This window comes from Carcharhinus amblyrhynchos, chromosome 20 (genome assembly GCF_965287045.1).
Source record: "Carcharhinus amblyrhynchos chromosome 20, sCarAmb.v2.hapA, whole genome shotgun sequence".
NCBI lineage: Eukaryota > Metazoa > Chordata > Chondrichthyes > Carcharhiniformes > Carcharhinidae > Carcharhinus > Carcharhinus amblyrhynchos.
The window spans coordinates 29,769,617-29,794,207 of record NC_137343.1 but is presented as its reverse complement, the minus strand read 5'-3'; the positions used below and the strand labels follow the sequence as shown (position 1 = coordinate 29,794,207).

The following is a 24,591-nucleotide window of genomic DNA, read 5'->3' as shown; positions in this document are numbered from 1 at the left end:
TGCCTCACAGCGCCAGGGATTCAGGTTCGAATCTTGGCTTCGTTCACTGTCCGTATGGTGTTTACACATTCTGCCCATGTCTGCGTGGATTTTCTTTGGGTGCTCCACTTTCCTCCCACAGTCTGAAAGACATGCTGATTAGGTGCATTGGCCATGCTAAATTCTCCCTCAGGGTACCTGAGCAGGCACCAGAGTATGGAAACTAGGTGATTTTCACAGTAACTTCATTGCAGTGCTAATGTAAGCCTACTTGTGACTAACAAAGAAATTGTAAACTTTACATTGTACTGCGAGAGGAAACCAGAGCACCCGGAGGAAACCCACGCAGACATGGGGAGAACCTGCAGACTCTGCACAGACAGTGACCCAGGGCTGGAATTGAACCGGTGATGTGAGGCAGCAGTGCTCGCCGCTGTGCAGCTTATGTCACAAATGGAGCACCAGTGAAGAGCATTCGGCAGAGGATCAGCTTCCTGGGCATAATGGAGAAGCCATGCCTCAGGAGGCTCTGGCTTTCACAGCAGGTCTTACTGACACCTACGGGCTCCAGGAACGAGATCTCTTTCCAGGCAGTCCGGGTGAGCACACATTGCCAATTGTCATCAAGGTCACCACAGCCCCTGGTTTCTTCACTTTCTCCTAGGTAACTCACTGCCCACAGGTGTACATACCAGGTCACCGAATCCTGGTTGGCCAAGACCACTGTCAGGGTTCACATTGGCACGGATGAGGGCAGTCAGATGCATGGGACTGTTGTTTCTGTGGCAGTGGCTGGGTTTGCGCACATACAGGGAGTCATTGACTGCATGCTCGGTACACTCAGGTCAACAAGGACTCTTCACCAATCACAAGAATTTCCATTCCCTCAATATTCACCGGAAAGCAATCAGGAATGTCGGTGCTAGGTACGCAGGGAGTTGCAGTAATTCATTCATTCTGTGGCAGCCACATTCCCTCAAGCTTTTCACTCCTCCACACAGTGTCAGTGGGTGGCTTCTGATTGAAGCAATTGCAATGGAGCATCTACAGGCAAAGCAGATATTGTTCAACCTAACGCATGCCACAGCAGCCCCGGATCAAATTAACTACAACAACAAGAACTTACATTTATATAGCACCCTTAACCTAATAAGATGCTTCACAAGAACTTCCTCAAACCAAGTAAGGCACTGAGCCACAGAAGACATATAGGGGAGGATTTTACAGCTTTGCTCAATCAAAACAGTAAGATCCTGCTCGAAGCCAGCAGAGATTTCCATTGTGGGACCTTCGCCTGTGCCAATTCCAGAGCAGGTGAGGCAATAGGGTTCGGACCATTAGGTCAGATGATCAAAAATCTTGGGCAAAATGGTAAGTTTTGAGGAGTGTCTTAAAGGAGGAAAGTGAGGTCCACAGATAGGGAAGCGTGGGGAGCAAGTTTCATAGAATCCCTACAGTGCAGAAGGAGGCCATTTGGCCCATCGAGCCTGCACCAACCACAATCCCACCCAGCTCTATCCCTGTAACCTTACATATTCACCCTGCCAATCCCCCTGACACTAAGTGTCAATTGAGCATGGGCAATCAACCTAACTTGCACATCTTTGGACTGTGGGAGGAAACCAGAGTAACCTGAGGAAATAGACAGGGAGAATGTGTAAACTCCACACAGACAGTGACCCGAGGCCGGAATTGAACCTGGGTCTCTGGTGCTGTGAGGCAGCACTGCTAACCACTGTTCCACCGTGCTGCCACAGAGCTTGGGGCCCAGGCAAATGATGGCGCAGTCTCCCAAGGAGGAGGAAATCAAACTGGGAGTGCAAAAGGCCAGAGTTAGAGGAGCACAGATATCTCAGAGATTTGTGGAACTGAAGGAGATTAGAGATGAGGAGGGGGCAAGGTAATGTAACTAAAAATTACAGTCCAGCATTCATCCATAAGTTAATAAGTCCCAAATTCAGTGGTTAATATTCCTAAAACAGGCTGAGGTGTATTTAAATTACATTTAATTAAAAATACAAGTACAAGGGCTGACACGCTCATTTGAAAGGATTATTCCGTTAATGATATGATTGAATGCTTGTATCAAATGTAAATCCTTTTAAGTGTCACTAATTAAATGAGAATAATATTAAAGAATCTACATTACACAGGAAGATTGATCCAGCGAGGCCTGAAGTTACCCACTGTTATTAGCTAGAAGCCTTCGACACATTACATGTGGATAGAATGCGCTGTCTCTCTCACTGACAAATAGTTAGAGAACATTCATTAATTAGACTGTGGCAATAATGATTGTTGGAATAGAAATTACAGCTGGCTGTTAATATCCTTAAATGGCAAAAATAACTTATTTACACAGTGTCTCTAATGTAGAGAAGCCATCTCAAAAATGACAGAATCAGAAAATGCTGGAAAATCTCAGTAGGTCTGACAGCATCTGTGAAGACAGAATATAGCCAACTTTCGTTAGAGCCAACTAACGAAGGGTCATCCAGACTCAAAACGTTGGCACTATTCTCTCTCCACAGATGCTGTCGAACCTGCGGAGATTTTCCAGCATTTTCTGCTTCTGTTTCAAATTCCAGTATCCACAGTATTTGGTTTTTATCTTGGTGCTTCCATCTCAAATGTGCTGCACTGTAATGTTATACAATAAGATCTGGCACTGGTATTAGGGAAGATGACCTCGAATTAGATGTCGAGGAGTGCCTTAAAGAAGAAAAGCAGAGAGTTAGAGAGCTTAGAGCTTTGACTGCTGAAGGCACAACCACCAGCAGTGGAGCAGTTAAAATTGCAAATACTCAAGAGGCCAGAATTGGAGGAGTGCAAATATCAGGGAGCAATGTGTGTCTGGAGATGTTTACAAAGATAGAGAGGGCTGAGTCCATAGAGGTATTTAGGAAGGATGAGAGTTTTAAAGTCAAAATGTTGCTTAACCAGTGGCCAGTGTAGGTCAGGGAGCATAGGGGTGATGGGTGAATGGGTTTTGATGTGTGCCGGGTTACAGGCAGCAAGGTTTTGGATGATAAATTTATGGAGCATTGGAAGATTGGAGGTCAGCCAGGAGTGGACTGGAATTGGGTCATGTGTATAGAGGTAGCAAAGGCGGTGGATAAGGATTTCAACAGAAGACAAGGTGGCACAGTGATTAGCACTGATGCCTCACAGCACCATGGCCCAGGCTTGATTTGAGCTTTGGTTGACTGTCTGTGTGGAGTTTGCACATTCTCCCCATGTCTGTGTAGATTTCCTCAACGTGCTCCGATCACTTCCCAAATATGTGTAGGTTAGGTGGATGGGCCATGGCAAATTGTCCCTGAGTGTCCCAAAAGGTGTAGGTTAGGGGGGATTAGTGGGATAAGTATGTTGGTGATAGGACAGGGGTTGGACCTGGATAAGATCCTGTTTTGGAGAGTTGGTGCACACTCGAAGGATCAAATGGTTGTCTTCTGCACTGTAGGGATTTTATGATTTTCCGATTCTTTGATGAAGATGAATGGAATTCGGCAATATTGTTGAGGTTTAGTGATGAATCAGCGATGCAGTCAGAAGCTTACCTTGAAGTCAAACCTGACATCATGGTTGGTTCAGCCTTTCAATTGATAGGGTCGATCGAGACTGAAGAAAATGCCTTTTGTATTCCCAGTGTTTTAAAGGGAGGCAGTGGCGTAGTGGTATTGCTGCTGGGTTAGTAATCCCGAGACCCAGGGTAATGCTCTAGGGACGCAGGTTCGAGTCCCACCATGGTAGATGGTGAAATTTTGAATTCAGTAAAAAAAATGGAATTCAAAGTCTTATGATGACCATGAAACCATTGTTGGAAAAACCCATCTGGTGCACTCATGTGCTTTAGGGAAGGAAATCTGCCATCTTTACCTGGTGTGACTCCAGACCCGCAGCAATGTGGTTGACTCCTAAATGCCCTCAGGGATGGGCACCAAATGCTGGCCCAGCAATGCCCACATCCCATGAATAAATAAAAAATATAGTCAGAGGAAATTTCTGTGCAAAGTATTGTCAATATGATTTTAGTGCAAGTGGAGTGATTGAGAGAAGTGTTGAGGTTAGTGGCCATTCTTTGTGTCGATAAAAATCTGCATGTGCCTGTGGGTAAGCTGTAATTGGGGAAAAATGTCACAAATTAGCAGTTTGCTGTACGCTGACATATCATCTGGAATAGGCATTACTGATTTCTTCAATTTCCCATAGTTAAGAAAGCCCTTGGCATGTCCGTTACGATCCTCACCAACTTTTACAGATGCACCATGGAAAACAGTTTTTCTGATTGTATCACAGCTTGGTATGGCTCCTGCTCTGACCGCAAGGAACTACAGAAAGTCGTGAATGTAACCCAATCCATCATGCAAACTAGCTCCCATCCATTGACTCTGTCTACACTTCCCACTACATTGGCAAAGCAGCCAGCATAATTAAGGATCCCATGCATATTCTCTCTTTCACCTTCTTCCGTCGGGAAGAAGATACAAAAGTCTGAGTTCGTGTACCAACTGACTCAAGAACAGCTTCTTCCCTGCTGCTGTTAGACTTTTCAACGGACTTACCTTGCATTAAGTTGATCTTTCTCTACACCCAAGCTATGACTGTAACACTACATTCTGCACTCTCTCCTTCCCTTCGCTGTGAATGGTATGCTTTGTCTGTAAAGTGCACAAGAAACAACACTTTTCACTGTATCCCAATACACGTGACGGTAATAAATCGAATCAAATCAAAACTTTGTGGTCATTTCTATCAGTGCAGCTGCTACTCCAGCTGAATGAAGTGCAGAGCAGCAACTGAAGCTGGGGCCTTCTGGCATGTGTGTCTATGTGTCACTCTGCCTGAACTGACTAAGTCATCAGAGAAACCCCATTTCTCAGTGATAACAGTGCTGGCAGCACATTGAAAACTTTACTCGGTTATATTTGTGGCATGCCTTTGATTTAAAAAGCCAACGTTTTCTGCAGTTAACTCAGGCTGCCTCGGGCACAAGAATATTGAGTTACATGATCCTAACGTGTTCAGAATGCAGGACTGAAATGGCTGTTCAGCCTTTTATTTCCTTTGCCCTGCAAATCCTGAAACAAATGTAGAGGATTTATTAGTGGAATCAGTGTGATCTTGACATCTCCGGTGCTCGAATCCATAAAGTTATGTTGCAAACATGAACAAATGCTTGTGTCATTGAAATTGTTGTTTTATGATCTCCCTGTTGTCTCAGACAAGCCTAACTCCTTTTGCCTTTCATCCCGAGCTATATGCTCTGACTTTTCCAAAACTGTGCCAAAATTTCTCTTCACCCCTCATTCCCCCTGCTCTACTGTTGGTGTTGCTTAGCTACTTGGCTCCTGCTCTCTGGAATTCTCCACTCTTCCCTGTGCCCTCCCTGTTTCTCAAAACTCCAGTCTTCAACCATACCACTGATATCCCTATCTAATGTTTCCTTTTTCCCTTCTGTGTTGTATTAGTTTCCTCCTTGCTACAAAGTGCTCTGAGATAACATACAGTTGAGGAATGCTACATGTAAATGCACGGGATTGTGATTGATTGTAATTACTCTTTTTATTCTCAGTTCTTGGCTTTCTTTTTGATGTTAAAGTCAAGCTTCACTTGCAAAAAGCTTAGTTTATTTATTTAGTAGTGTCACAAGTAGGCTTTCGTTAACACTGCAATGAAGTTACTGTGAAAACCCCCTAGTTGCCACATTCCGGCGCCTATTTGGCTACACCGAGGGAGAATTCAGCATGGTCGATGCTCATAACCAGCATGTTCAATTGTGGGAAGAAACTGGAGCACCTAGACACAGGGAGAACGTACAGACGTGCACACTCCACACAGACAGTCACCCAAGCCGGGAATTGAACCCAAATCCATAGCGCTGTGAGGCAGCAGTGCTAAACACTGTGGTGCCACCCACGCTTCTATAGACCAGGATTCAGCTTCTTTTGAAGTAATTTGCAAAACAGTGAAAATCAATAAATGGTAACACTGCTTTTTAATAGAAAATATTCCAGAGTCCCTGGGAAAAATAACATTGATGCATCTGGAGAAAGCCAGCAAGTTGTGTATCGTCGGTCTGTTTCATTCTGGATGTTATAGGCAGTGCTGGAAGAATGAGTCTTTGGGGAAACGTATTGAATTAATATTGAGCATTTGGAGAGGGACTGAGCTCTCTATGTTGAAACATCAGGAAAGGTACTCAAAGACATTATCATATCATTTAAAATGCTTTCATTATGCTGGAAGACTTATTTTAAGCCTGTAGCCTGCTGGAGGAAACTGTGGAGAGACAATTTTCAATAAGTGAATTGAATAATTTGCCTTGTCCTTTCTTTCAGTGCTTTCTTCTCCTGATTCATCATTCAGATTTGGCTGGGTTCTTAAGTCCATATTTATCCTTATTCTTCATTGGTATTTTTACCCGTTCCAATACATTGTTGTTTGGTATTCCCCAACCTGACAGTGTTGATGTAGTAAGTGGTACCTGACCGTCTGGTGATTAGGGAGGGCACACACAGTAAGAAGTCTGACAACTCCAGGTTTAAGTCCAACTGATATATTTGATAGTAAACTCGCAAGCTTTCAGGGTTTGCCCCTTCGTCAGGCGAATGGAGAGTTCTGGCCTCAGACAGAGCATATGGCCTCAGGCCAGAACTCTCCATTTGCCTGACGAAGGGGCAAACCCCGAAAGCTTGCGAGTTTACTATCAAATAAATCGGTTGGACTTGAACTCGTGTTGTCAGACTTCTTACTATGTTTACCCCTGTCCAACGCCGGCATCTCCACATTGTGATTAGGGAGGCAACATGGAGTGTTTTCCGCTGTGGAGGCTTACAGGAAAACGTACCCAATCTTCTAGCCCTGACCGCCCGAATTATGCAACCAGATGTTTTCCAGTATATTCCATGGCATGGCAGACCGGATGGCATGTAGCCCGCTGTCCAATCCAAGTGCTATTACTGAAAAGGCGCCCCACGTTTCCACAATCCACAATTGTAGAAAGAAGATGGATCTCCAGAAACTTTCCAAGGTTGGAAGGTAGACCAATCCCTCAGGTCACTGAATCTGGAAGGTCCACCTGTAGATGCTCCCTTCACCCATGGCTGAGGTGCTCCGGGGCCTGGGGCCGCAGTCTGCCTCCATTCTGCACTCCAGAGGCAGCCCCCGGCATTGCTCAGGTGAATCCCAGATTCGGCACACCATGTTGTTCCCAGTGGGCTTGGCGCTGGCATGTTTGCCCGCTAGTGCCCAACAATCTGGAATGGGTGGTTCAGTCTTCATCTGTATGCCATTAGTGGGATGCAAATGAGTTTTCAATCTGCCATAGTGGGCACCAGCAGTAGATCCTGCTGTAAATTCATGCCGGTGTAAAACCAGTTTTTGGTCCCCCTGCCCACCATTTACCATCAGCCAGGAGGGGCATGTGAGAATTGCACCCCTGAGTGTGACTTGGAGGACATGTCAGCCTCTCATTTTTAATATAAAACAACAATAGAAATAATTAAAATGAACCTTTTCTGTAAAATAAGGGCAGATTAATACAACTGTCATGTCCACATCTGAGTTTGGTCACCATTTTACCAAAATCCTATTCAACAAAGAAGTTCTGTGGAAATTGAGAATTTATGTAATTTTCTGCCATACTTATGCAATGTCATAGAGACATAGAGGTTTACAGCATGGATACAGGTGTCCATGCTGTTGCTTTTTTTTAAACCACTTAACTCATCCCAATTGCTCGTGTTTGGCCCAAATCCCTCTATACCCATCTTACACATTTAACTGTCTAAACACTTTCTAAAAGACAAAATTGTACCCACCTCTACTACTACCGCCAGCAGCTTGTCCCAGACACTCACATCCTTTGGGTGAAAAATTTGCCCCGGACCCTTTTGTACCTCTCCCTTCTCATCTTAAACCTATGCCCTCTAGTTTTAGACTCCCCTACCTTTGGGAAAAGATCTTGATTATTTAGCTGATCTATGCCCCTCATGATTTTATAGACCTCCATAAGATCACCACATCACCTAGGGAGAAATGTCCCAGTCTGTCCAGCATCTCCTTATAACTCCCTTTAGCATTCGAGTAAATCTTTTCTGCATGTGTCAATCACATTCCTCAGGGTAAAATCTGAGAACCCTAACGTGCAGAAGAGAGCCATCAATGATTCAGAGCTGATCAACATTTTTAGGAATATTGATCATAAGAATCCTGAACTCCACTTGATTCATTGTTGTACATCAACATTAACATGAGGAAGTTAGCTCCTCAGGATGGACTTGTCTGGTTTTATCTTGTGGATTCGATTAATCGCATGTTTGAAGTGAAGGATTTGCAAAAAAATCATTGAGGTATAACCACTGCTACAGAACCTCAAGCACCTCTGCCGCAAAATAATTAATGTGGGATTCAGTCAAGATGTTAATAGCATGTAACTGAATAAGTCATCTTAGCTCATCCACTGCACCTAATGCGATACCTGTAGTAATTCTTTCTTGAATAATTAAAAAGCCAATAGGGGTTCAGGCTTTTCATTGCAAAATTGTCTTGACACCTTTGACTACTTTCTTTTTTAAAAGCTGGTATTTTTAAATGGTGGTTTGAACATTCCTGTTAAATGAAAGCCAGGAGGGTTGTTAAACTTTATCAGCCTAGAAATTGCAGTGTGATATCCATGTTCAAAAGCATATTATGTTGGCATGACAATACCTTTTTCTGCTATTTAATAAAGGCATTAACCCATTTATTTCATATAGGCTAATGCCTTTGTTAAAATAACAGACATGTAATTTATTACAAAGGCATTAAGTGCCTTTGAAGGTTGCCACCTTTAGAGATTTAGCCTCTGCCCTCAGGATCAGCACGTTCGTGTTTGGCATTTCTACATGTTTCTTCAGAAAGAACTCTTCAAAATGCAGCTAGTAAAAATACAACAAAACTTACTCCAACTTATAAATCAAAGAAAGGGTTTAATAAAGAAACATTATTACTCCAAACTTGGGGCTTTGCCTTGGGCCACTCCAGGCTTTCCACAATTCTACATAGTTCCTTATTTATAGTGAGTCAGCTGACTATTACATCACTCTGTAACTGGTTCCATGTTTTACTGGTCAGCTGACCCTTACACCTTGTTCCCATTGGTCACATTACATTCAATGCAAAGTTGTCATCGATTACATTCTAACACAACACACTGCTTTGCCACACAACACTGTGACGCTTCAGTCTGTGTATGTATTTCATATGTGAGAAAGGGAGGGATTTTCCGGCCATTTCCACCCGGGGATGGGGGTGGGGGGGTGATGGGAGGGTGGTCCTCCGGTCCCGCTGTCGGTGACTTCCTGTTACGCGTCCCCCGGCAGTTGGCGGTATAAACAGCAGGTGACACCATTGACAGTGGTTGGACTGGAAGATCCTGCTGCCAGCCAATGGCGGACCATCACTGCCACGAAAGAACCTGCCAGGGGGAGGGCCAGAAAATCCCAGCCAAAGATTGAGGTGGGAGAATATTGACACCAGGCTTTTCAAAGCAAGAGTCTCAAACTGTGCGTGGGTTGTGGGATGTTGAAAATGGGTCACCGGGTACTCTGTTTAAAAAGAAATGTGGGATGTTCTATGATCCTGTTCATTACATAGGCAGCATGGTTAGCACTGCTACCTCACAGTGCCAGGGACCCGGGTTCAATTCCAGCCTTGGGTCACTGTCTGTGTGGCATTTGCACATTCTCCCTGTGTCTGTGTGGGTTTCCTCGGGGTGCTCCGGGTGCAGGTTAAGTTGATTGGCCATGCTAAATTCTCCCTCAGTGTCAAGGGGATTAGCAGGGTAAATGTGTGGTGTAACGAGAGTTGGGCCTGGGTCGGATTGTGGTCAGTACAGACTTGATGGGCCAAATGGCCTCCTTCTGTACTATAGGGATTCTATGATTCTACGTGGCAGGATGTTTTGTGATCCTGTTCAAAACATCACAGGATGTTCTGTTTATAGTGTGCATTTTGTAGAAGGTGGTATGATGATGAGGATCTCTCGAGTCAGAGGATGACCTAGCCAGCAGGAAGAGGAAAAGCTTAGTATTATTGCCTGATACACTTGTAGTTACATGCACTTTATGAAAGTAAAAGAGGAGAAGGTGCATTTTTAAATGTACAGTAAACCCTGTCTAGATTGTGACTGTAGCAGCAGTTCTGCAGCTTGCCTGGTCAGTGGGCCATGAGGGGCAGCCATTTTGTAAAAGTGGGTCACTGGAAGAAAAGTTTGAAACCACTGTCCTACAATCTTCAAGGTCCAGATAGGGAGTAGTGAAGAGACTGGAGTGTCAATTGGAGATTTCATTACATGGCATAGTCCTCTATAAGGAACACACCATTGATGAAATGTAGAGCAAAAATTCTGCTGCATTGCCCAGAAATAAAACAACTTCGAGTTGCAATGTGAATCTTGTTTGTCAATAATAGATCTTTCAAAACACGGACTTGCGTTTACATTGACTTCCACAACTTGAAGATATCCCAGCGTGCTTTACCACATTGAGGCATTTTATAAGCTGATGTAAAGTAGAGAAAGGCAGCAGCTAATTTGCAGACAACGATGAAATAAATGACCTGAACATTTGTAGTGATGTTAGTTAAAGGTATTGGCCAGGATACTGGGACAAGTCACACTGACAATCACATAGAACAGTACAGCTCAGTACGGGCCCTTCAGTCTTCGATATTGTGCCCAACTATGTCCGAACCCAAGATCAAGCTACCCCACTCCCTATCCTTCTGGAGCGCTCCATGTGCCTATCCAATAACCACTTGAAAGTTCCTAAAGTGTCCGACCCCACTATCACAGCAGGCAGTGCATTCCACACCCCCAACCACTTTCTGAGTAAAGAACCTACCTCGGACATCCCTCCTATATCTCCCACCATGAACCTTATAGTTATGCCCCCTACTCACCTGAGCGCTTTGGTTCATGCTCTATCCAAAAGATGCAAAATTCCCTCAGTATTTCACTGAAGTGTCAGTTTGGGTTGTGTATCTAAGTTTCTGGAGTAGTGTTGAACACCACAATCTTCTAATCTAAGGGCCAGGATGGAATTGCTGAACTGCAGTTGCTGCTGCTCATCCTCATTTGTGTTGGGAACAATCGACTTCCAAAATCCATTTGGAGACTGCTTCACAACAATTAACACCGAAACTTTCATCAGTTTCATTTTTATGTTGCTTAATTCTTACTACTCCTGGGTGTGAGGAGGCAGAGAGAAACACCTCTGCTCTCCCTAACCCACCGAAACCACAGCAAATACCTCTGCACTGCCAGATCCTTCCTCCCATGAATGTTAGGTTTCCCAATCCCTGGGTAATCCCGCTAACCAGTGTTAAATTTAAATGGCTGTTGAAATCTGAGGAATGAGCCTCGTTGAACGATGATAATCACGGGTCCTCCCTGTTTCAGTGGTGGTACATAGATGCAACCAAACCCGCCATGGTTAAAATGGAAAGGCACAATGACGTTGGGTTGGGTTTCACACACTGAGTTATTTAACCCTCCTCTTATATTTCATGGTGGCTTGAAATTGCCCACATCAATGCATAGGCCTGGAAGAACCAGGTGAATGAGCAATAGGACAAAACTTGCACTGAAAAACATGAACCACGTGTGTTGTGAGTGTTTTAAAGCACTCAATGACGTGGCTTCCACAGCCCTCTGTGGCATAAGACCATAAGATATACAAGCAAAAAATTAGGCCATTTGGCCCATCGAGTCATTCAATCATTACTGATATGATTCTCATACCCATTCTCCTGCCTTTTCCCCCTAATCCTTGAGTGCCTTTATTGAGCATTATTCAAATTTATACATACGGCATATTCTAATCAGCTAAGTCTTCAAGCTATTATTATAACCAAACAGTTAGAAACAGGAACAGAAAATGCTGGAAAATCTCAGCAGGCCTGACAGCATCCGTGGAGAGAGAATGGAGCCAATGTTTCGAGTCAGGATCCAAAAGAGGAAATGCTGGAAAATCTCAGCAGGTCTGACAGCATCTGTAAGGAGAGAAAAGAGCTGACGTTTTGTCAAAGCTTTTATCCTTTTTTGAGTCAGGGTGGCCCTTTCTCAGCGCTGACAAAGTTGTGGCACAACGTAGATGTAAGCTGTCAGCTTTGATTTAAGCACTCGTGCTGCTGAGTCAGAAGGTTTTGGGTTCAAGGCCAAATAATCTCGGCTGACCCTTAGGTGCAGCACTGTGTGCTCTTGTGAATGAGAGTTTAAATTGAAGCCCCAGCCACCCTGTGTGTGTAAAAGATCCCTCTGAAGGAGAGCAGTAGAGCACTCAGTGTGTGGCCAACATCCATCCCTCAGCCAACATTCCAGAAATCTATTAATTCGTCATTTATCTCATTTTTGTTTATGGGATCCTGCTGTGCTTAGATTAGTTGCTGCATTTCTCTGTATGAGAGAGTGCTTCAAGGGCATTTTATTGGCTTTGGTATGTCTCGACACCGTGAAAGGCACAATATAAATGCGAGCTCTTTCTTTTGGTGTAATTATAGTAATAGATTGGAAAAAAAAACATCAATAGCTTGAATGGATTTATTCAATGATCCAATGTCTTGTTACACAGGAGTTCAAGTTGAACATCTTGCGAGAGTGCTGTAACCCTGATGATCCAATGTGTATTTCCACCTGGAAGGGTGTCAGCTTTGGAAGCACTGCTCTTATCTTTACAAGACTCTGAGTGCTTTTTTGCATTAATGTCATTGATTACACTTGCCTTCATGTTCACTTTTAATTTAATTGTATTTCTAGCAACAATATTGTTGTTGACTCTCCAGGGTGAAGTGCTGGAGCTGTTAATGAGCTACCAAATAAAACAAATTAGTGAGAAAATGAAAGAATCTCATTTTTTTCCCCTTCATTAGCGAGATGTGGTTACAACAGCAGAGGCTGCAGGTTGCAGCTGAGCAAATGAGCTCTGAAAGGTCAAAGCACAGTGCGACAATTCACCGTAACGTTGAATAAGAAAATGATTATTATGTGCCCTAACTTTTGAATACACTTGCATACAACGTATAAGCACTTAGTGGGACCTCCCTTCCTGATTCACACTGAAAACCAACACAGGCAGTATTATTGCACACTATTATGTTGTAATGATTCGTAGAGGCACTTCAATGTGGATTGCCGTAACCTCCCTTCTAGAGATTTCCACGGAGGGAGGAAAGCACAATAAGATACTGCCTGTATATTATACACAGGAGCTTAATGATTTGATGCTAAATGGATTTAACATACACTGTGCAGATTGAGGAAGTCTTGTGTCTCAGCTGTTCTAATTAACAATGCCGAGGGCATACTGTTGACCTTAGCCTACCTATGAAAGAGCAGGCTTTCCACTCCCAATGACGATCCGTAAGTCAGGATGAGAATAGGAGCAGCTGACTTGTGTTTGAACAGCCTGTGAACTCCCTTAGTCCAAGGTCATAGGAAAACAGACAATAGGATGAGGTGGGTCAGAGGGTTGCTGGTACCTAATGGAAGTGGATCCCAATGTGTCTCTCAATGGCGGGGTAGGTTTGGGGGGAGCTTGAGGGTTGGTGGGTGAGGAGGGTGCAGGGGGGTGGGGGATGAAGGGGTTTGGGGGGGGGGGCGCTTGAGGGTGTGGGGGCTGGGGGTGTAGGTTAGAGGGATTAAACGTGTGTAGGGTTACAGGGATAGGACAGGGAAAAGAGTCTGAGTAAGATACTCTGTCAGAATATCAGTGCAGACTCGATGGGCTGAATGGCCACTTCTGCACTGGAGGTATTCAAGAAGTTAATGATGTGAGCTTGTTGTGTAGTGAAGGTAAAATGGTGTAAATCCCTTTTGATAAATTCACATTGGTTTCATTAATCCCTTTCATAAACACAATAAGCTCATATTAGTTTCACCAGATTTTAATTCCTAACACCTGCATACTAACTTCATGTGATCCATGCACCAGGGCACCCAGATCCCTCTATCATTGAGTTCAGCAATCTCTTTCTATTGAAATAGTCTATTGCTTTTCTATCATCCGGAGGCCTGAGCCTTCTGTGCATTTTCTCACCTATTTTACTGCACTTCACCATTTTGCTGTATTGCCATGATCATACCACCAGCTTTGCACAGTTGCACTACACCTGCTGCTCCATTTCGTCCCTAACCGCTGCCTTGCCAGCCTGTTACCATAACCACAGCATGATCTGTGTGTGTAGAGAAAAGGGATCTTAATATAACTTGAAAGCTATGTACTTTTGGATAGCGACTTATTGGGTTGCCTTACTAGCTAACCTTGTTTTAAATAGATCTTTCATTTCATTATAGGATGATGCAAGTGATTTAGTGAGTAACTGTATTTTCATCGCACTCAGTGAACAGTTTTGAAAGAAAGTGAATATAACCATTTTACATAATCTGTGGAATCTGGGATCACTTTCAATCACATTCCACCGCTTCCTTTTCCAAAGCTGCCTGTGCTGTTTGGAACCTTAATAGTTATTTGAGCAAAAATGTGGATGATACAGATGTGATAGAGATGCTTCCTTTCATCTGGCACAGCTCCTCCCAGATGTGTCTGCAATGTATTCCCATGGAGAACAGTCTATCCGGAAGTTGACTGGTGGCCATAATAAGGTTGTTGAACCCTTGCATAACCTTATTTCCCAAGGTGGTGAATCCAGACTAGGCAGTCTGCTTCATATTGAACTAAAGCAGAAAATGTTGGAGAAACTCAGCAGGTCTAACGGCATCTGTGGGGAGAGAATAGAGGCAATGTTCTGAGTCAGGATGATCCTTTGTCAGAGCTGTCCTGACTCGAAACACTGGCTCTATACTCGCTGCACAGATGCTGTCAGACCTGCTGAGTTCTTCAGCATTTTCTGTTTGTGTTTCAGGTTCCAGCACCCACAGTATTTTGCCTTTGCCTCGTATTGAAAGCTGGTCACGCCACTCATTGATGCAGCAATGGCTGGGCTGAGGACGTTGTTCAAGAAGCTTCTATTGCAAAGCGACCTGGCACTGACATATTTTCTGTGGTGATGCGCACCTTGCACAAGCAGTATTGCACTGGTGTGGATTCCAAATTCCTGGACAAGTTATAGAATCATCGAATCCTACAGGGCAGAAGGATGCCCATCGAATCTGCACTGACCACAATCCCACCCATGCTCTATCCCCATACATTTACCCTTGCTAGTTCCCCTGATACTAAGGGGCAATTTAACATGGTCAGTCCATCTAGCCTGCACATCTTTCAACTGAGAGGAAACCGGAGCACCCGAAGGAAACCCATGCAGACACGGGGAGAACACGCAGACTCCCCACAGTGACCCAAGCCGTGAATCGAACCCAGGTCCCTGGCACTGTGAAGCAGCACTGGTAACCATCGTGCCGCCCCTCAAACTGTGCAGCTGTTTGCACACACTTGCTGATACTCAGCTTGCAAACTGCTAATTGCTGGAGAGGGTTAGAAGATGCGAGATTCCAGCAGCTCCATGAATTAGTTGTCAATCGGCAGGATACCTCTGAGTCCATCCGTACCCACTCCTTCTCTGCATGCTGTTGGCTGCTCCATGTTCCTTGCTGCAACTGTGGCCCTTCCCCAGAGTCGAGGAAGTTTTTGCTACTGCTCTTTACAGTGAGACAGGGCGATGCTTGAAGGTGTGAACTGATTGAATGCGAGTGGTCACTTAGCTCAGCACTTGGATTTCTGGAGGGAATGGAGGTGCACTCTTTAACATGTCAGCAATAACATGCTTGGAATAGAGTCTCACTTGGCAAGATATTGCAGTGTCTTACGCCGAGCCAGGGCTGTTCAAGAGAGGAATCAAAAGAGTTGTATTTACATGCCACCTTTTACGGCCTCAAGATGTCGCAAAGTACTTTGCAGTCACTCAAGTGCTTTTGAGGTGCAGTCGTTGCTGTAGTCTCGGAAACACAGCTCAGTTTGTGCATAACAAGCTCCTATAAACAGCAAAGTGATTAAGACAAAGAGGGGGCAGACTCTCATGCCATTCACATCAGTGGGATTCTTTGGTCTCGCTTGGCAGTGCACCTCCTCCTGCAGGTTCCCAGCCATAGAGTAACAATAATGAGCAATCCCACTGAGAGCAGCGAGGACCGGAGAATCCCACTGGCAGCAAACAGTGCGCCACTTCCTGCCACTGAGAAACACGTGTCTGGGAGACCAGAGAATCCCCCCGTCCCCCTGGATAATCTATCTAGCAATATTGGGTGAGATCTTTGATGAATATGTAGACAGGGTCCTCAGTTGAGTGGAGAGAAGGCACAGAATGAAAAGCATAGGATGATACTAACCTTAACCTTAGAGCATGTCTCTACTTCCCAAGCTTCCTATCCTGCAAGCTTGCTCATTGTCTTCCAGGACCTAATATTCTCTTTTTGTGTTGGTAAAGGTTGCATGCAGCCTTCTCCTGAAAACAGAAAAGGAAGTACAGCATGCTTGATAAGATACATTTGAGAAGATACATTTAGCATGTGCTCAGAGCAGCAGCCACTTTATAGAAGTGTATCCTTATAGCACTGCTTACATGTGGAATTGGGTGACCCATTTATGCAGTGCACGCCATTACAATAACAGCAGTGTGGAGTGTGCTGTTAGCATCCCCCTTTCTGTGTTGAGAGTAGAAAAGGGTTCTCCAAACACACACTAATGCTGCCTAATAAGTCAATATTTGACTTCTCAGTTCAGTATATCAACAGTTGTTATTGAAATGATAACACAAGGCTCCACGTGTCCCTAACGGTATTAACTCTTATTTGCAGAACACTGAAATCCTCAACACTGCAATTCTGACTGGCAAAACGGTGGCAGTTCCTGTGAAAGTCGTTGTGGTGGAAGAGGACAGCACGGTGACGGATGTGTCTGAGTTTGTGGCATGTAAATCATCAGATCAAAACGTATTGAAGGTAGGGTGAAGGAACTCCCATGATTCTCCTGTTCAGCCCTGATAATATAACTGTGCAGAATGCAGTCTGCACCTCTGTCCCCTTCTGTGTGCTCTTGATGTAAATACAATTAATCATTGAGTTGGGGAAGAATCAGAATGAGATGTCTTTCCTTGTGTCCTAATTTCAAGTGACAGGAAATCTTTGGTGTGTATTTCAGCAGTCAGGCGTGCATTACATAGCTTTGAAGGCATTTTCAATCTTTTCTTTTTGAATATCGCAAATCATTTTGACATGTTTTAAACTCAATACCATTACTGGCAGTGTGTTCGAGGTTTCCTGTTCAGCATGTTATGTAGTCTGGCATGTAGCTATTTAATGAACATCCTGAGATCTGCTGGTTTGAAGATGGCCAAGTGGTGCCCATTAGAATTAGGACAGAGGTCGGGGAGTCTGAAACTAGAGGGCGTAGGTTTAAGGTGAGAGGGAGAGATACAGACAGGTCCAGAGGGGCAATTTTTTCCACACACAGGGCGGTGAGTGTCTGGAACAAGCTACCAGAGGTCATAGTGGTTAGCACTGCTGCCTCACAGTGTCAGGGACACAGGTTCGATTCCGGCTTGGATCACTGTTTGTATGGAGTTTGCATATTCTCCCCGTATCCGCGTGGGTTTCCTCCAGGTGCTCTGTTTTCCTCCCACAGTCTGAAAGACGTGCTGGTTAGGTGCCGAACAGACACTAGAGTGTGGCGACTCGGGGAATTTCACAGTAACTTCATTGCAGTGTTAATGTAAGCCTACCTGTGACTAATAAATAAATTTTACTTTTACTTTACTTTAGTAGAGGCAGGTACAATTTAAAATGTTTAGACAGTTACATGGGTAAAATGGGTATAGAGAGATATGGGCTAAATGCGGGCAATTGGGACTAGCTTAGTGGTTCAAAAACAAAGGGTGCATGGACATTGGGCCGAAGGGCCTGTTTCCATGCTGTAAATCTCAATGACTCTGTAACAATTTGGAGATCACGGATTTGCAAAAGATCCTTTTGCAGAAAGCCCTTTATCTGACCCTTGGTATCGTATGTCAGCATTGTGTAAAGGCAGGACACTAGCTTATCAGGAGGGGATGAAGCATCCACGAAACTGTTCTCCTGCATCTCTGACAGCTAGAGGAAACCTGGCAGCTGGTCACTCACCCATAACTCCGGTCCTGGAACGTCCCTGGCACAGAGGCACTTGGAAACCAGAAGGATGAAAGTGCAACTTTAAGAAAAATTAACTGCATGAGGGCTGGTCACTGGTTTTGGTTCATAGAATGACAACTCAGTTAAATTCAGCAGTAAACTCATCTTTATTGGCCCACCTCTGAACTTAGTAAAAACATGAAGGATTGAAATTTCACAGGGCTTCCTCTAAGAACAGAGGACTTCAGCTAACTTAACATAATCAGCTCTGATAAAGCGTTATCCAGACTCAAAACGTTGGCTCTGTTCTCTGTCTCCAGGTGCTGTCTGACCTGTTGTGATTTTTCCAGCATTTTCTGTTTCAAATTCCATCATCCACAGTATTTTGCTTGTATCTAATTTAACCACTGTTTGTATCTCAGTGCAAAGTTTTGCAAATGACAATTGATCACCAAGCCGCCCCTCTCCCCATTTACCCCGCACCATCAAATAATACATCGTAGACCATATAAAAAGCCCTTTAGCATACAGCATAACTACTTATTTACAGTGCGGTATGACTTACCAACATGAGCTTTGTGCTACTGGCTGAAAATGGTTTTCTGGAAAATTCATATTTAAACACACACTTAATTCCCCCAAACTATTAATCCTTAATGCATAAAGTAACCGTCCAAACTCTGGTTCCAAACACAAAGGATCAGATTTTGACTCCTGAGATGGATAGCCAGAGTCAGAATGATTTTGGGCAGCATGGTGGCACAGTAGGTAGCATTGTTGCCTCACAGCACGAGGGTCCCGGATTCGATTCCCAACTGTATGTGGAGTTTGCATGTTCTCCCCATGTCTGCGTGGGTTTCCTCCGGGTGTCCCAGTTACCCCTCAGTCCAAAGATGTGTGGGTTAGGTTGATTGGCCATGTTAAGTTGACTCATAGTGTCAGGGGAATTAGCAGGGTAAATATTGGGGTTATGGGAATAGGGCCTGGGTGGGATAGTGGTCAGTGCAGACTCAATGGGCTCATGGCCTCCTTCTGCACTGTCTGGATTATAGGATTCCTGACTTCCCAGACCTGCCTCCATGAAAATTACCCTGAAACATGCAATCCCATTCCAGGAGGCAGCTGGAGAGTGAAGTTGGGTCCACCAATCCCAGAGGCAAATGGTAGGAGGATTGTATCTTGAAATATACAAGAGAGGTAACTGGGGTTGGGGGCAGCTGGAACCTGGCAGGTGGGGGACACAGTGCAGGCAACCCATTTCTTGCAGGGACAGCCATTGCTTCAAGGTTCCCTCTTTAAAGATCATGGGGTGTTGCTAAAGGTCAGAGTTCTCTGGGAGGCAGCCAGGTTTCAGTGGGCATCTCCCAACTTTAACTCTCCCAAAGTGGACAAAATGCTTTGTGGATGGGATTGGCCATTGGTTTGAGTGGCCTCTCAGTGGGTGATCAACTGATCTGCTATTCCCAGACTGACAAATTAGCGCGATGGCTGAAAGATATTGGACACTCTTTATCCCGGTGCCTTGCTGCACCATTTTAGAAGTCTTGCCATCTCCTAGCAGATTACCAAAAGGACTGGTAAAAATCAGCCAAAGTGAATGTCTTTCGCACTGGGGGGGGGGGGGGTTGGTGAAATTTAGTTTTTAACCCTTTGTTGGCAATGTACAGGAAAATGGGAAAATTAACATCAATTTCCTTTGGTTGGGAAATTTCAGAAAATGAGCTTTTGCCAGTGATGTAACAGAAAAAGGAAGTTTGTATGTTAATGATTAACTCTTTTTAAAAGTAAAATTTATTTATTAGTCACAAGTAGGCTTACATTAGCATTGCAATGAAGTTATTGTGAAAATCCCCAAGTTGCCACCCTCTGGCGCCTGTTCGGGTACACTGAGAGAGCATTTTTTAGCATGGCCAACGCTCCTAACCAGCACGTCTTTCAGACTGTGGGAGGAAACTGGAGCATCCAGAGGAAACCCATGCAGACATGGGGAGAACGTGCAAAGTCCACACAGAGAGTGGTCCAAGCTGGGAATCGAACACGGGTCCCTGGCGCTGTGAGGCAGCAGTGCTAAACTCCCTTTCCCTTGTTGAAAGAAAAGTCTAGAAACACATAGAAATAGATTTTCCTGCAATATTAGGCAGGAATCACAATGCGGCACTGTGATCTGGTGACCAAAAGCCTGCTAACGATCTCACGGTGTTCTTAAGTGGAAAAACATTCGCTTTGAAACTCATTTTTATTCTCCACATGAAACTTTTTTTTTGCAGCTGGTTCTGAGGGGATTGTTCTCATTATTAAAGGGAAGTAGTTGATTCTGAAACTCCTCTGGAATAAAGCCCAGTGTAATTGTCTATGCTGAGAGACCAGGCATCTGTCTTTTTATCTCAAGTTCTTGGGCTTGAACCTGATGCAAAGTGACAGGATGATTGTGTCCACTGGTTGCGAGGTTCAGGTGTGAGACAAACTTGGATAGTATCAGAACAACCTGTCATTTGACAGTCTCACTCGGAGGCAATGAAGGCTGATGCCGAAGGAGTAGAAAAATCACCTTGAAGATGTACACCATGCCTCCAATCCTTAGGTATAAATCATTTCTCCCATTTTCTGTCATACTGGTTCCCTTTAACATCTTGAAAATACTCAGCTTGGGCATAACAGTTGTTGCAATGTGTGTATCGATTTCTGCATCATATGACAGATTGCTGGTGATTGTGGAGCTTAGATATGTGAAGTCACTGTTACAGTCAGGCTTGCAAGTGTCTTCTTTGCCTGTGGCGGGGATTATTGTACGCTCCTTGGGATTTGAGATCCCTGGCATTGGCATTAGAAGTGGAACAGGAAAATCTTCTCCTCAACCAATCTCAATTCTTCAAATCAGCTGCACTCACCAAGCTCCCACCCCTGACTCCCCTCCTCCAACTATCAGTAAAATAATTTCTGTTTTCCATCCTGAAACTTAAAAGAGAAGTCAGGTTAGGGGGTTACTTTAATAGCATGCACGGTTTGATTTTCTGATGGTTTGCACATAGATTTGGTGGATGGAAACAGGCAGTGAAATCGCACTGGAGCCTGCAGCGGGCAAATATGGTCCAGATGTTAGCATAAACAGGTCAGTGTTCAGTAGCAATATATAAATAGATTTTAAGTGTTGTGGAAACTACTATTTACATAAATGACAATGACATGCACAATTTTCCAATCTAAAGGGAGAATTCCCGGTTGGAGAGAATTTTGGAAGATTGTAGTTAGAGCACCTATGATATTCTCATCCAAGAGATTTCTTATTAATTTTACTTGCATCAGATTAAGTACACTTTATATTTTAAACACATACAAGGAAACCGTTATGTCTGTGCCTTTTATAGTAACAGCACAAAAACACTTAAACACTCACCGAATTCGAAAGTATAACCAATTAAAGAAAAAACCTGTTGTGGCCAAAGAAGGAATGGTAACTGGAGAGAGTTATTTCCCCTGCCTCACCTGACTGTAACAGTGATTCCACATATCTAAGCCCCACAATCACCAGCAATCTGTCACTTGATGCAGAAATCGATACACACATTGCAACAGCTGCAGATGTTATGCCCAAGCTGAGTATTTTCAAGATATTAAAGGGAACCGGTATGTTAGAAAATGGGAGAAATGATTTATATCTAGGAATAGGAGGCATAGTGTACATCTTCAAGGATAGAAATGAGGAAACAATTCCATACATAAATGGAATCCTCGTCTGCAAACAGCTTTTGGTACTAAGTCGATTGTTTTAATTTTAAAACTGAAATGAAGGGATTTTTTTAAACTTTAAAACTTTATTCATTAGTGTCACATGTAGGCTTACATTAACACTGCAATAAAGTTTCTGTGAAAATCCCCTAGTTGCCATATTCCAGCACCTGTTTGGGTACACTGAGGGAGAATCTAGCATGGTCAATGCACCTAACCAGAATGCCAGGTTAGGTACAGCCTGAGGAAAAGGAGGGTATAGAATCATAGAATTCCTACTGTGCAGAAGGAGGCCACCAGGAGTGGTGTGCCTCAGGGATCTGTTTTGGGGCCACTGCTGTTTGTAATTTTTATTAATGATCTGGATGAGGGTATAGTTGGGTGGATTAGTAAATTTGCTGATGACACCAAAGTCGGAGGTGTGGTAGATTGTGAGGAAGGGTGTCATAGTTTGCAGGAAGACTTGGACAGGTTGCAGAGCTGGGCCGAGAGGTGGCGGATGGAGTTTAATGCGGAGAAGTGTGAGGTAATTCACTTTGGTAGGAATAACAGATGTGTCGAGTATAGGGCTAACGGAAGGACTTTGAATAGTGTGGATGAACAGAGGGATCTAGGTGTATGTGTACATAGATCCCTGAAAGTTGGGAATCAAGTAGATAAGGTTGTTAAGAAGGCATACGGTGTCTTGGCGTTTATTGGTGGGGGATTGAATTTAGGAGTCGCAGCGTCATGTTGCAACTGTACACAACTCTGGTGCGGCCGCACTTGGAGTACTGTGTGCAGTTCTGGTCCCCACATTACAGGAAGGACGTGGAGGCTTTGGAGAGGGTGCAGAGGAGGTTTACCAGGATGTTGCCTGGTATGGAGGGGAGGTCCTATGAGGAGAGACTGAGGGATTTGAGGTTGTTTTCGCTAGAAAGAAGGCGGCTAAGAGGGGATCTTATTGAAACATATAAGATGATTAGAGGTTTAGATAGGGTGGATAGTGATAGCCTTTTTCCTCGGATGGAGAAAGCTAGCACGAGGGGGCATGGCTTTAAATTAAGGGGTGGTAGTTATAGGACGGATGTCAGGGGTAGGTTCTTTACCCAGAGGGTGGTGAGGGATTGGAATGCCCTGCCTGCTGCAGTTGTAAATGCGCCTAGTTTGGGGGCGTTTAAGAGATCCGTGGATAGGTTTATGGACGAAAAGGGATTGGTTTAGGTTAGTGGGTCATTGCTTTTTAACTGGTCGGCGCAACATTGTGGGCCGAAGGGCCTGTTCTGCGCTGTAATGTTCTATGTTCTATTTGGCCCATTGAGTTTACACCAACTCTCTGACAGAATATCTTACCCAGACCCTCTCCCCAGTTATTCCCGTAAAGCCACACATTTACCATGGCTAATCCATCCAACCTACGCATCTTGGGGCACTAAGCATCAACTTAGCATGACCAATCTCACCTAACCTGCACATGTTTGGAGTGGTGGGGGGAAACCGGAGCACCTGGAGGAAACCCACACAGACACAGGGAGAATGTGTAAACTCCACACAAGCAGTCATCCCAAGGCTGGAATCGAACCTGGATCCCTGCTGCTGTGGGGTGAGGTACGACAGTCTTATGAGGGGGGGAATCCAGTGATGGTCTATAAGTTTGTTTTCATTTTAATGAAGTGAAATCTGATTCTCACCCATCATGGGTCTAGGAGCGAAGATCAGCTATGAAGTTTTGTGTAGCAGAACAGATTTGAGGGGCTAAATGGCGGCCTCCGGTTCCGATAATCCTGTGTTTCTAGTTTGTGCTGTTTATTTTCTGCTGTTTATGTCAGGGATGAACATGAAGAGCCATGCGGATCACTTAGTGATTGCACTCACATTTCAGCACAACTCTCACTTCCAGTTTAAATGACCAGCTATGTCTCATGAAGGGATATTTTCTTTCTTAAATACAGAGACATTCTGATAATTTGAAATACAATGGATCTCCCTAAGTGCTGATCTTCAGCCAAACTCCAACATTGACTGCCAAGGTTACTACAATACTCAATATTTATGCCTAGAGCTCATTTGGAAGTGCCACAGGGACATCAGTCAATCAAGCAGATACAGATGTAATGAGAAAGTGACTGGTGTCTTGTTTGCTAGAAAAAGCAATTACATCACTTTCCCTTTGGACGACCGACAATAGCAAGATAGATTAGACTTCAATTTTTCCAAATCAAAAATCCAAGAAGTGCAAAGCATCGTTGAAAGCGCATGTGGGTCCTATTGGATCCTGAATACAACTCATTCAGGAGACACAGAGCTATTACTCCATCAACATTCAATTCATCTGTGCCAATTGACTCTGCTACATACAATGCTCACCTCCCAGTCACGACACATCTATTTCAAAGCACTCCCTTATCTGATCCATGAAGAAAATGGCTGTCTTGCCTCCGACAAAACCTGCCTTGCCCTATTGCAGGAAGGCCAGGGACATCCGTAAACGACAGGTACAGCAAGATGCATGAAGCTTCCAGGATTGTTAGTGAACCCAACAGATGCTAGTGAAGCAAGATCCACATGTCACTTGATTCATAATACCAAGGACCCATGTGGTCCGCTGCACAACTCTGTTAACCAATAAGCACTTATAACTCTTCAAGAAGGACAACCAATTGCAGCTAGGAGATAAAGAGAGTTCGCCATTGGTTGCTGTTCAAGCAGATAGAACTGTGCACCAGACTCTTATGTACATGGTTTTCTCCACAGTCCTCCATTTATCCATTATCTTTAAGGACCTGTGCCCACCTCCACCATTC

At 44.2% G+C, this 24,591-nt stretch overlaps 1 protein-coding gene across 1 annotated transcript in view; it reads left to right on the top strand.

Annotated features, from left to right (window-relative positions):
* The window catches only part of LOC145355894 (transmembrane protein 132C-like), a 928,035-nt gene that overhangs the window by 744,948 nt on the left and 158,496 nt on the right, over window positions 1-24,591 (top strand). The window contains exon 5 of the mRNA XM_080208358.1: window positions 16,775-16,918. Within this exon, the coding sequence (XP_080064484.1) occupies window positions 16,775-16,918 (144 nt within the window). The remainder of the gene's footprint in view (window positions 1-16,774; window positions 16,919-24,591) is intronic.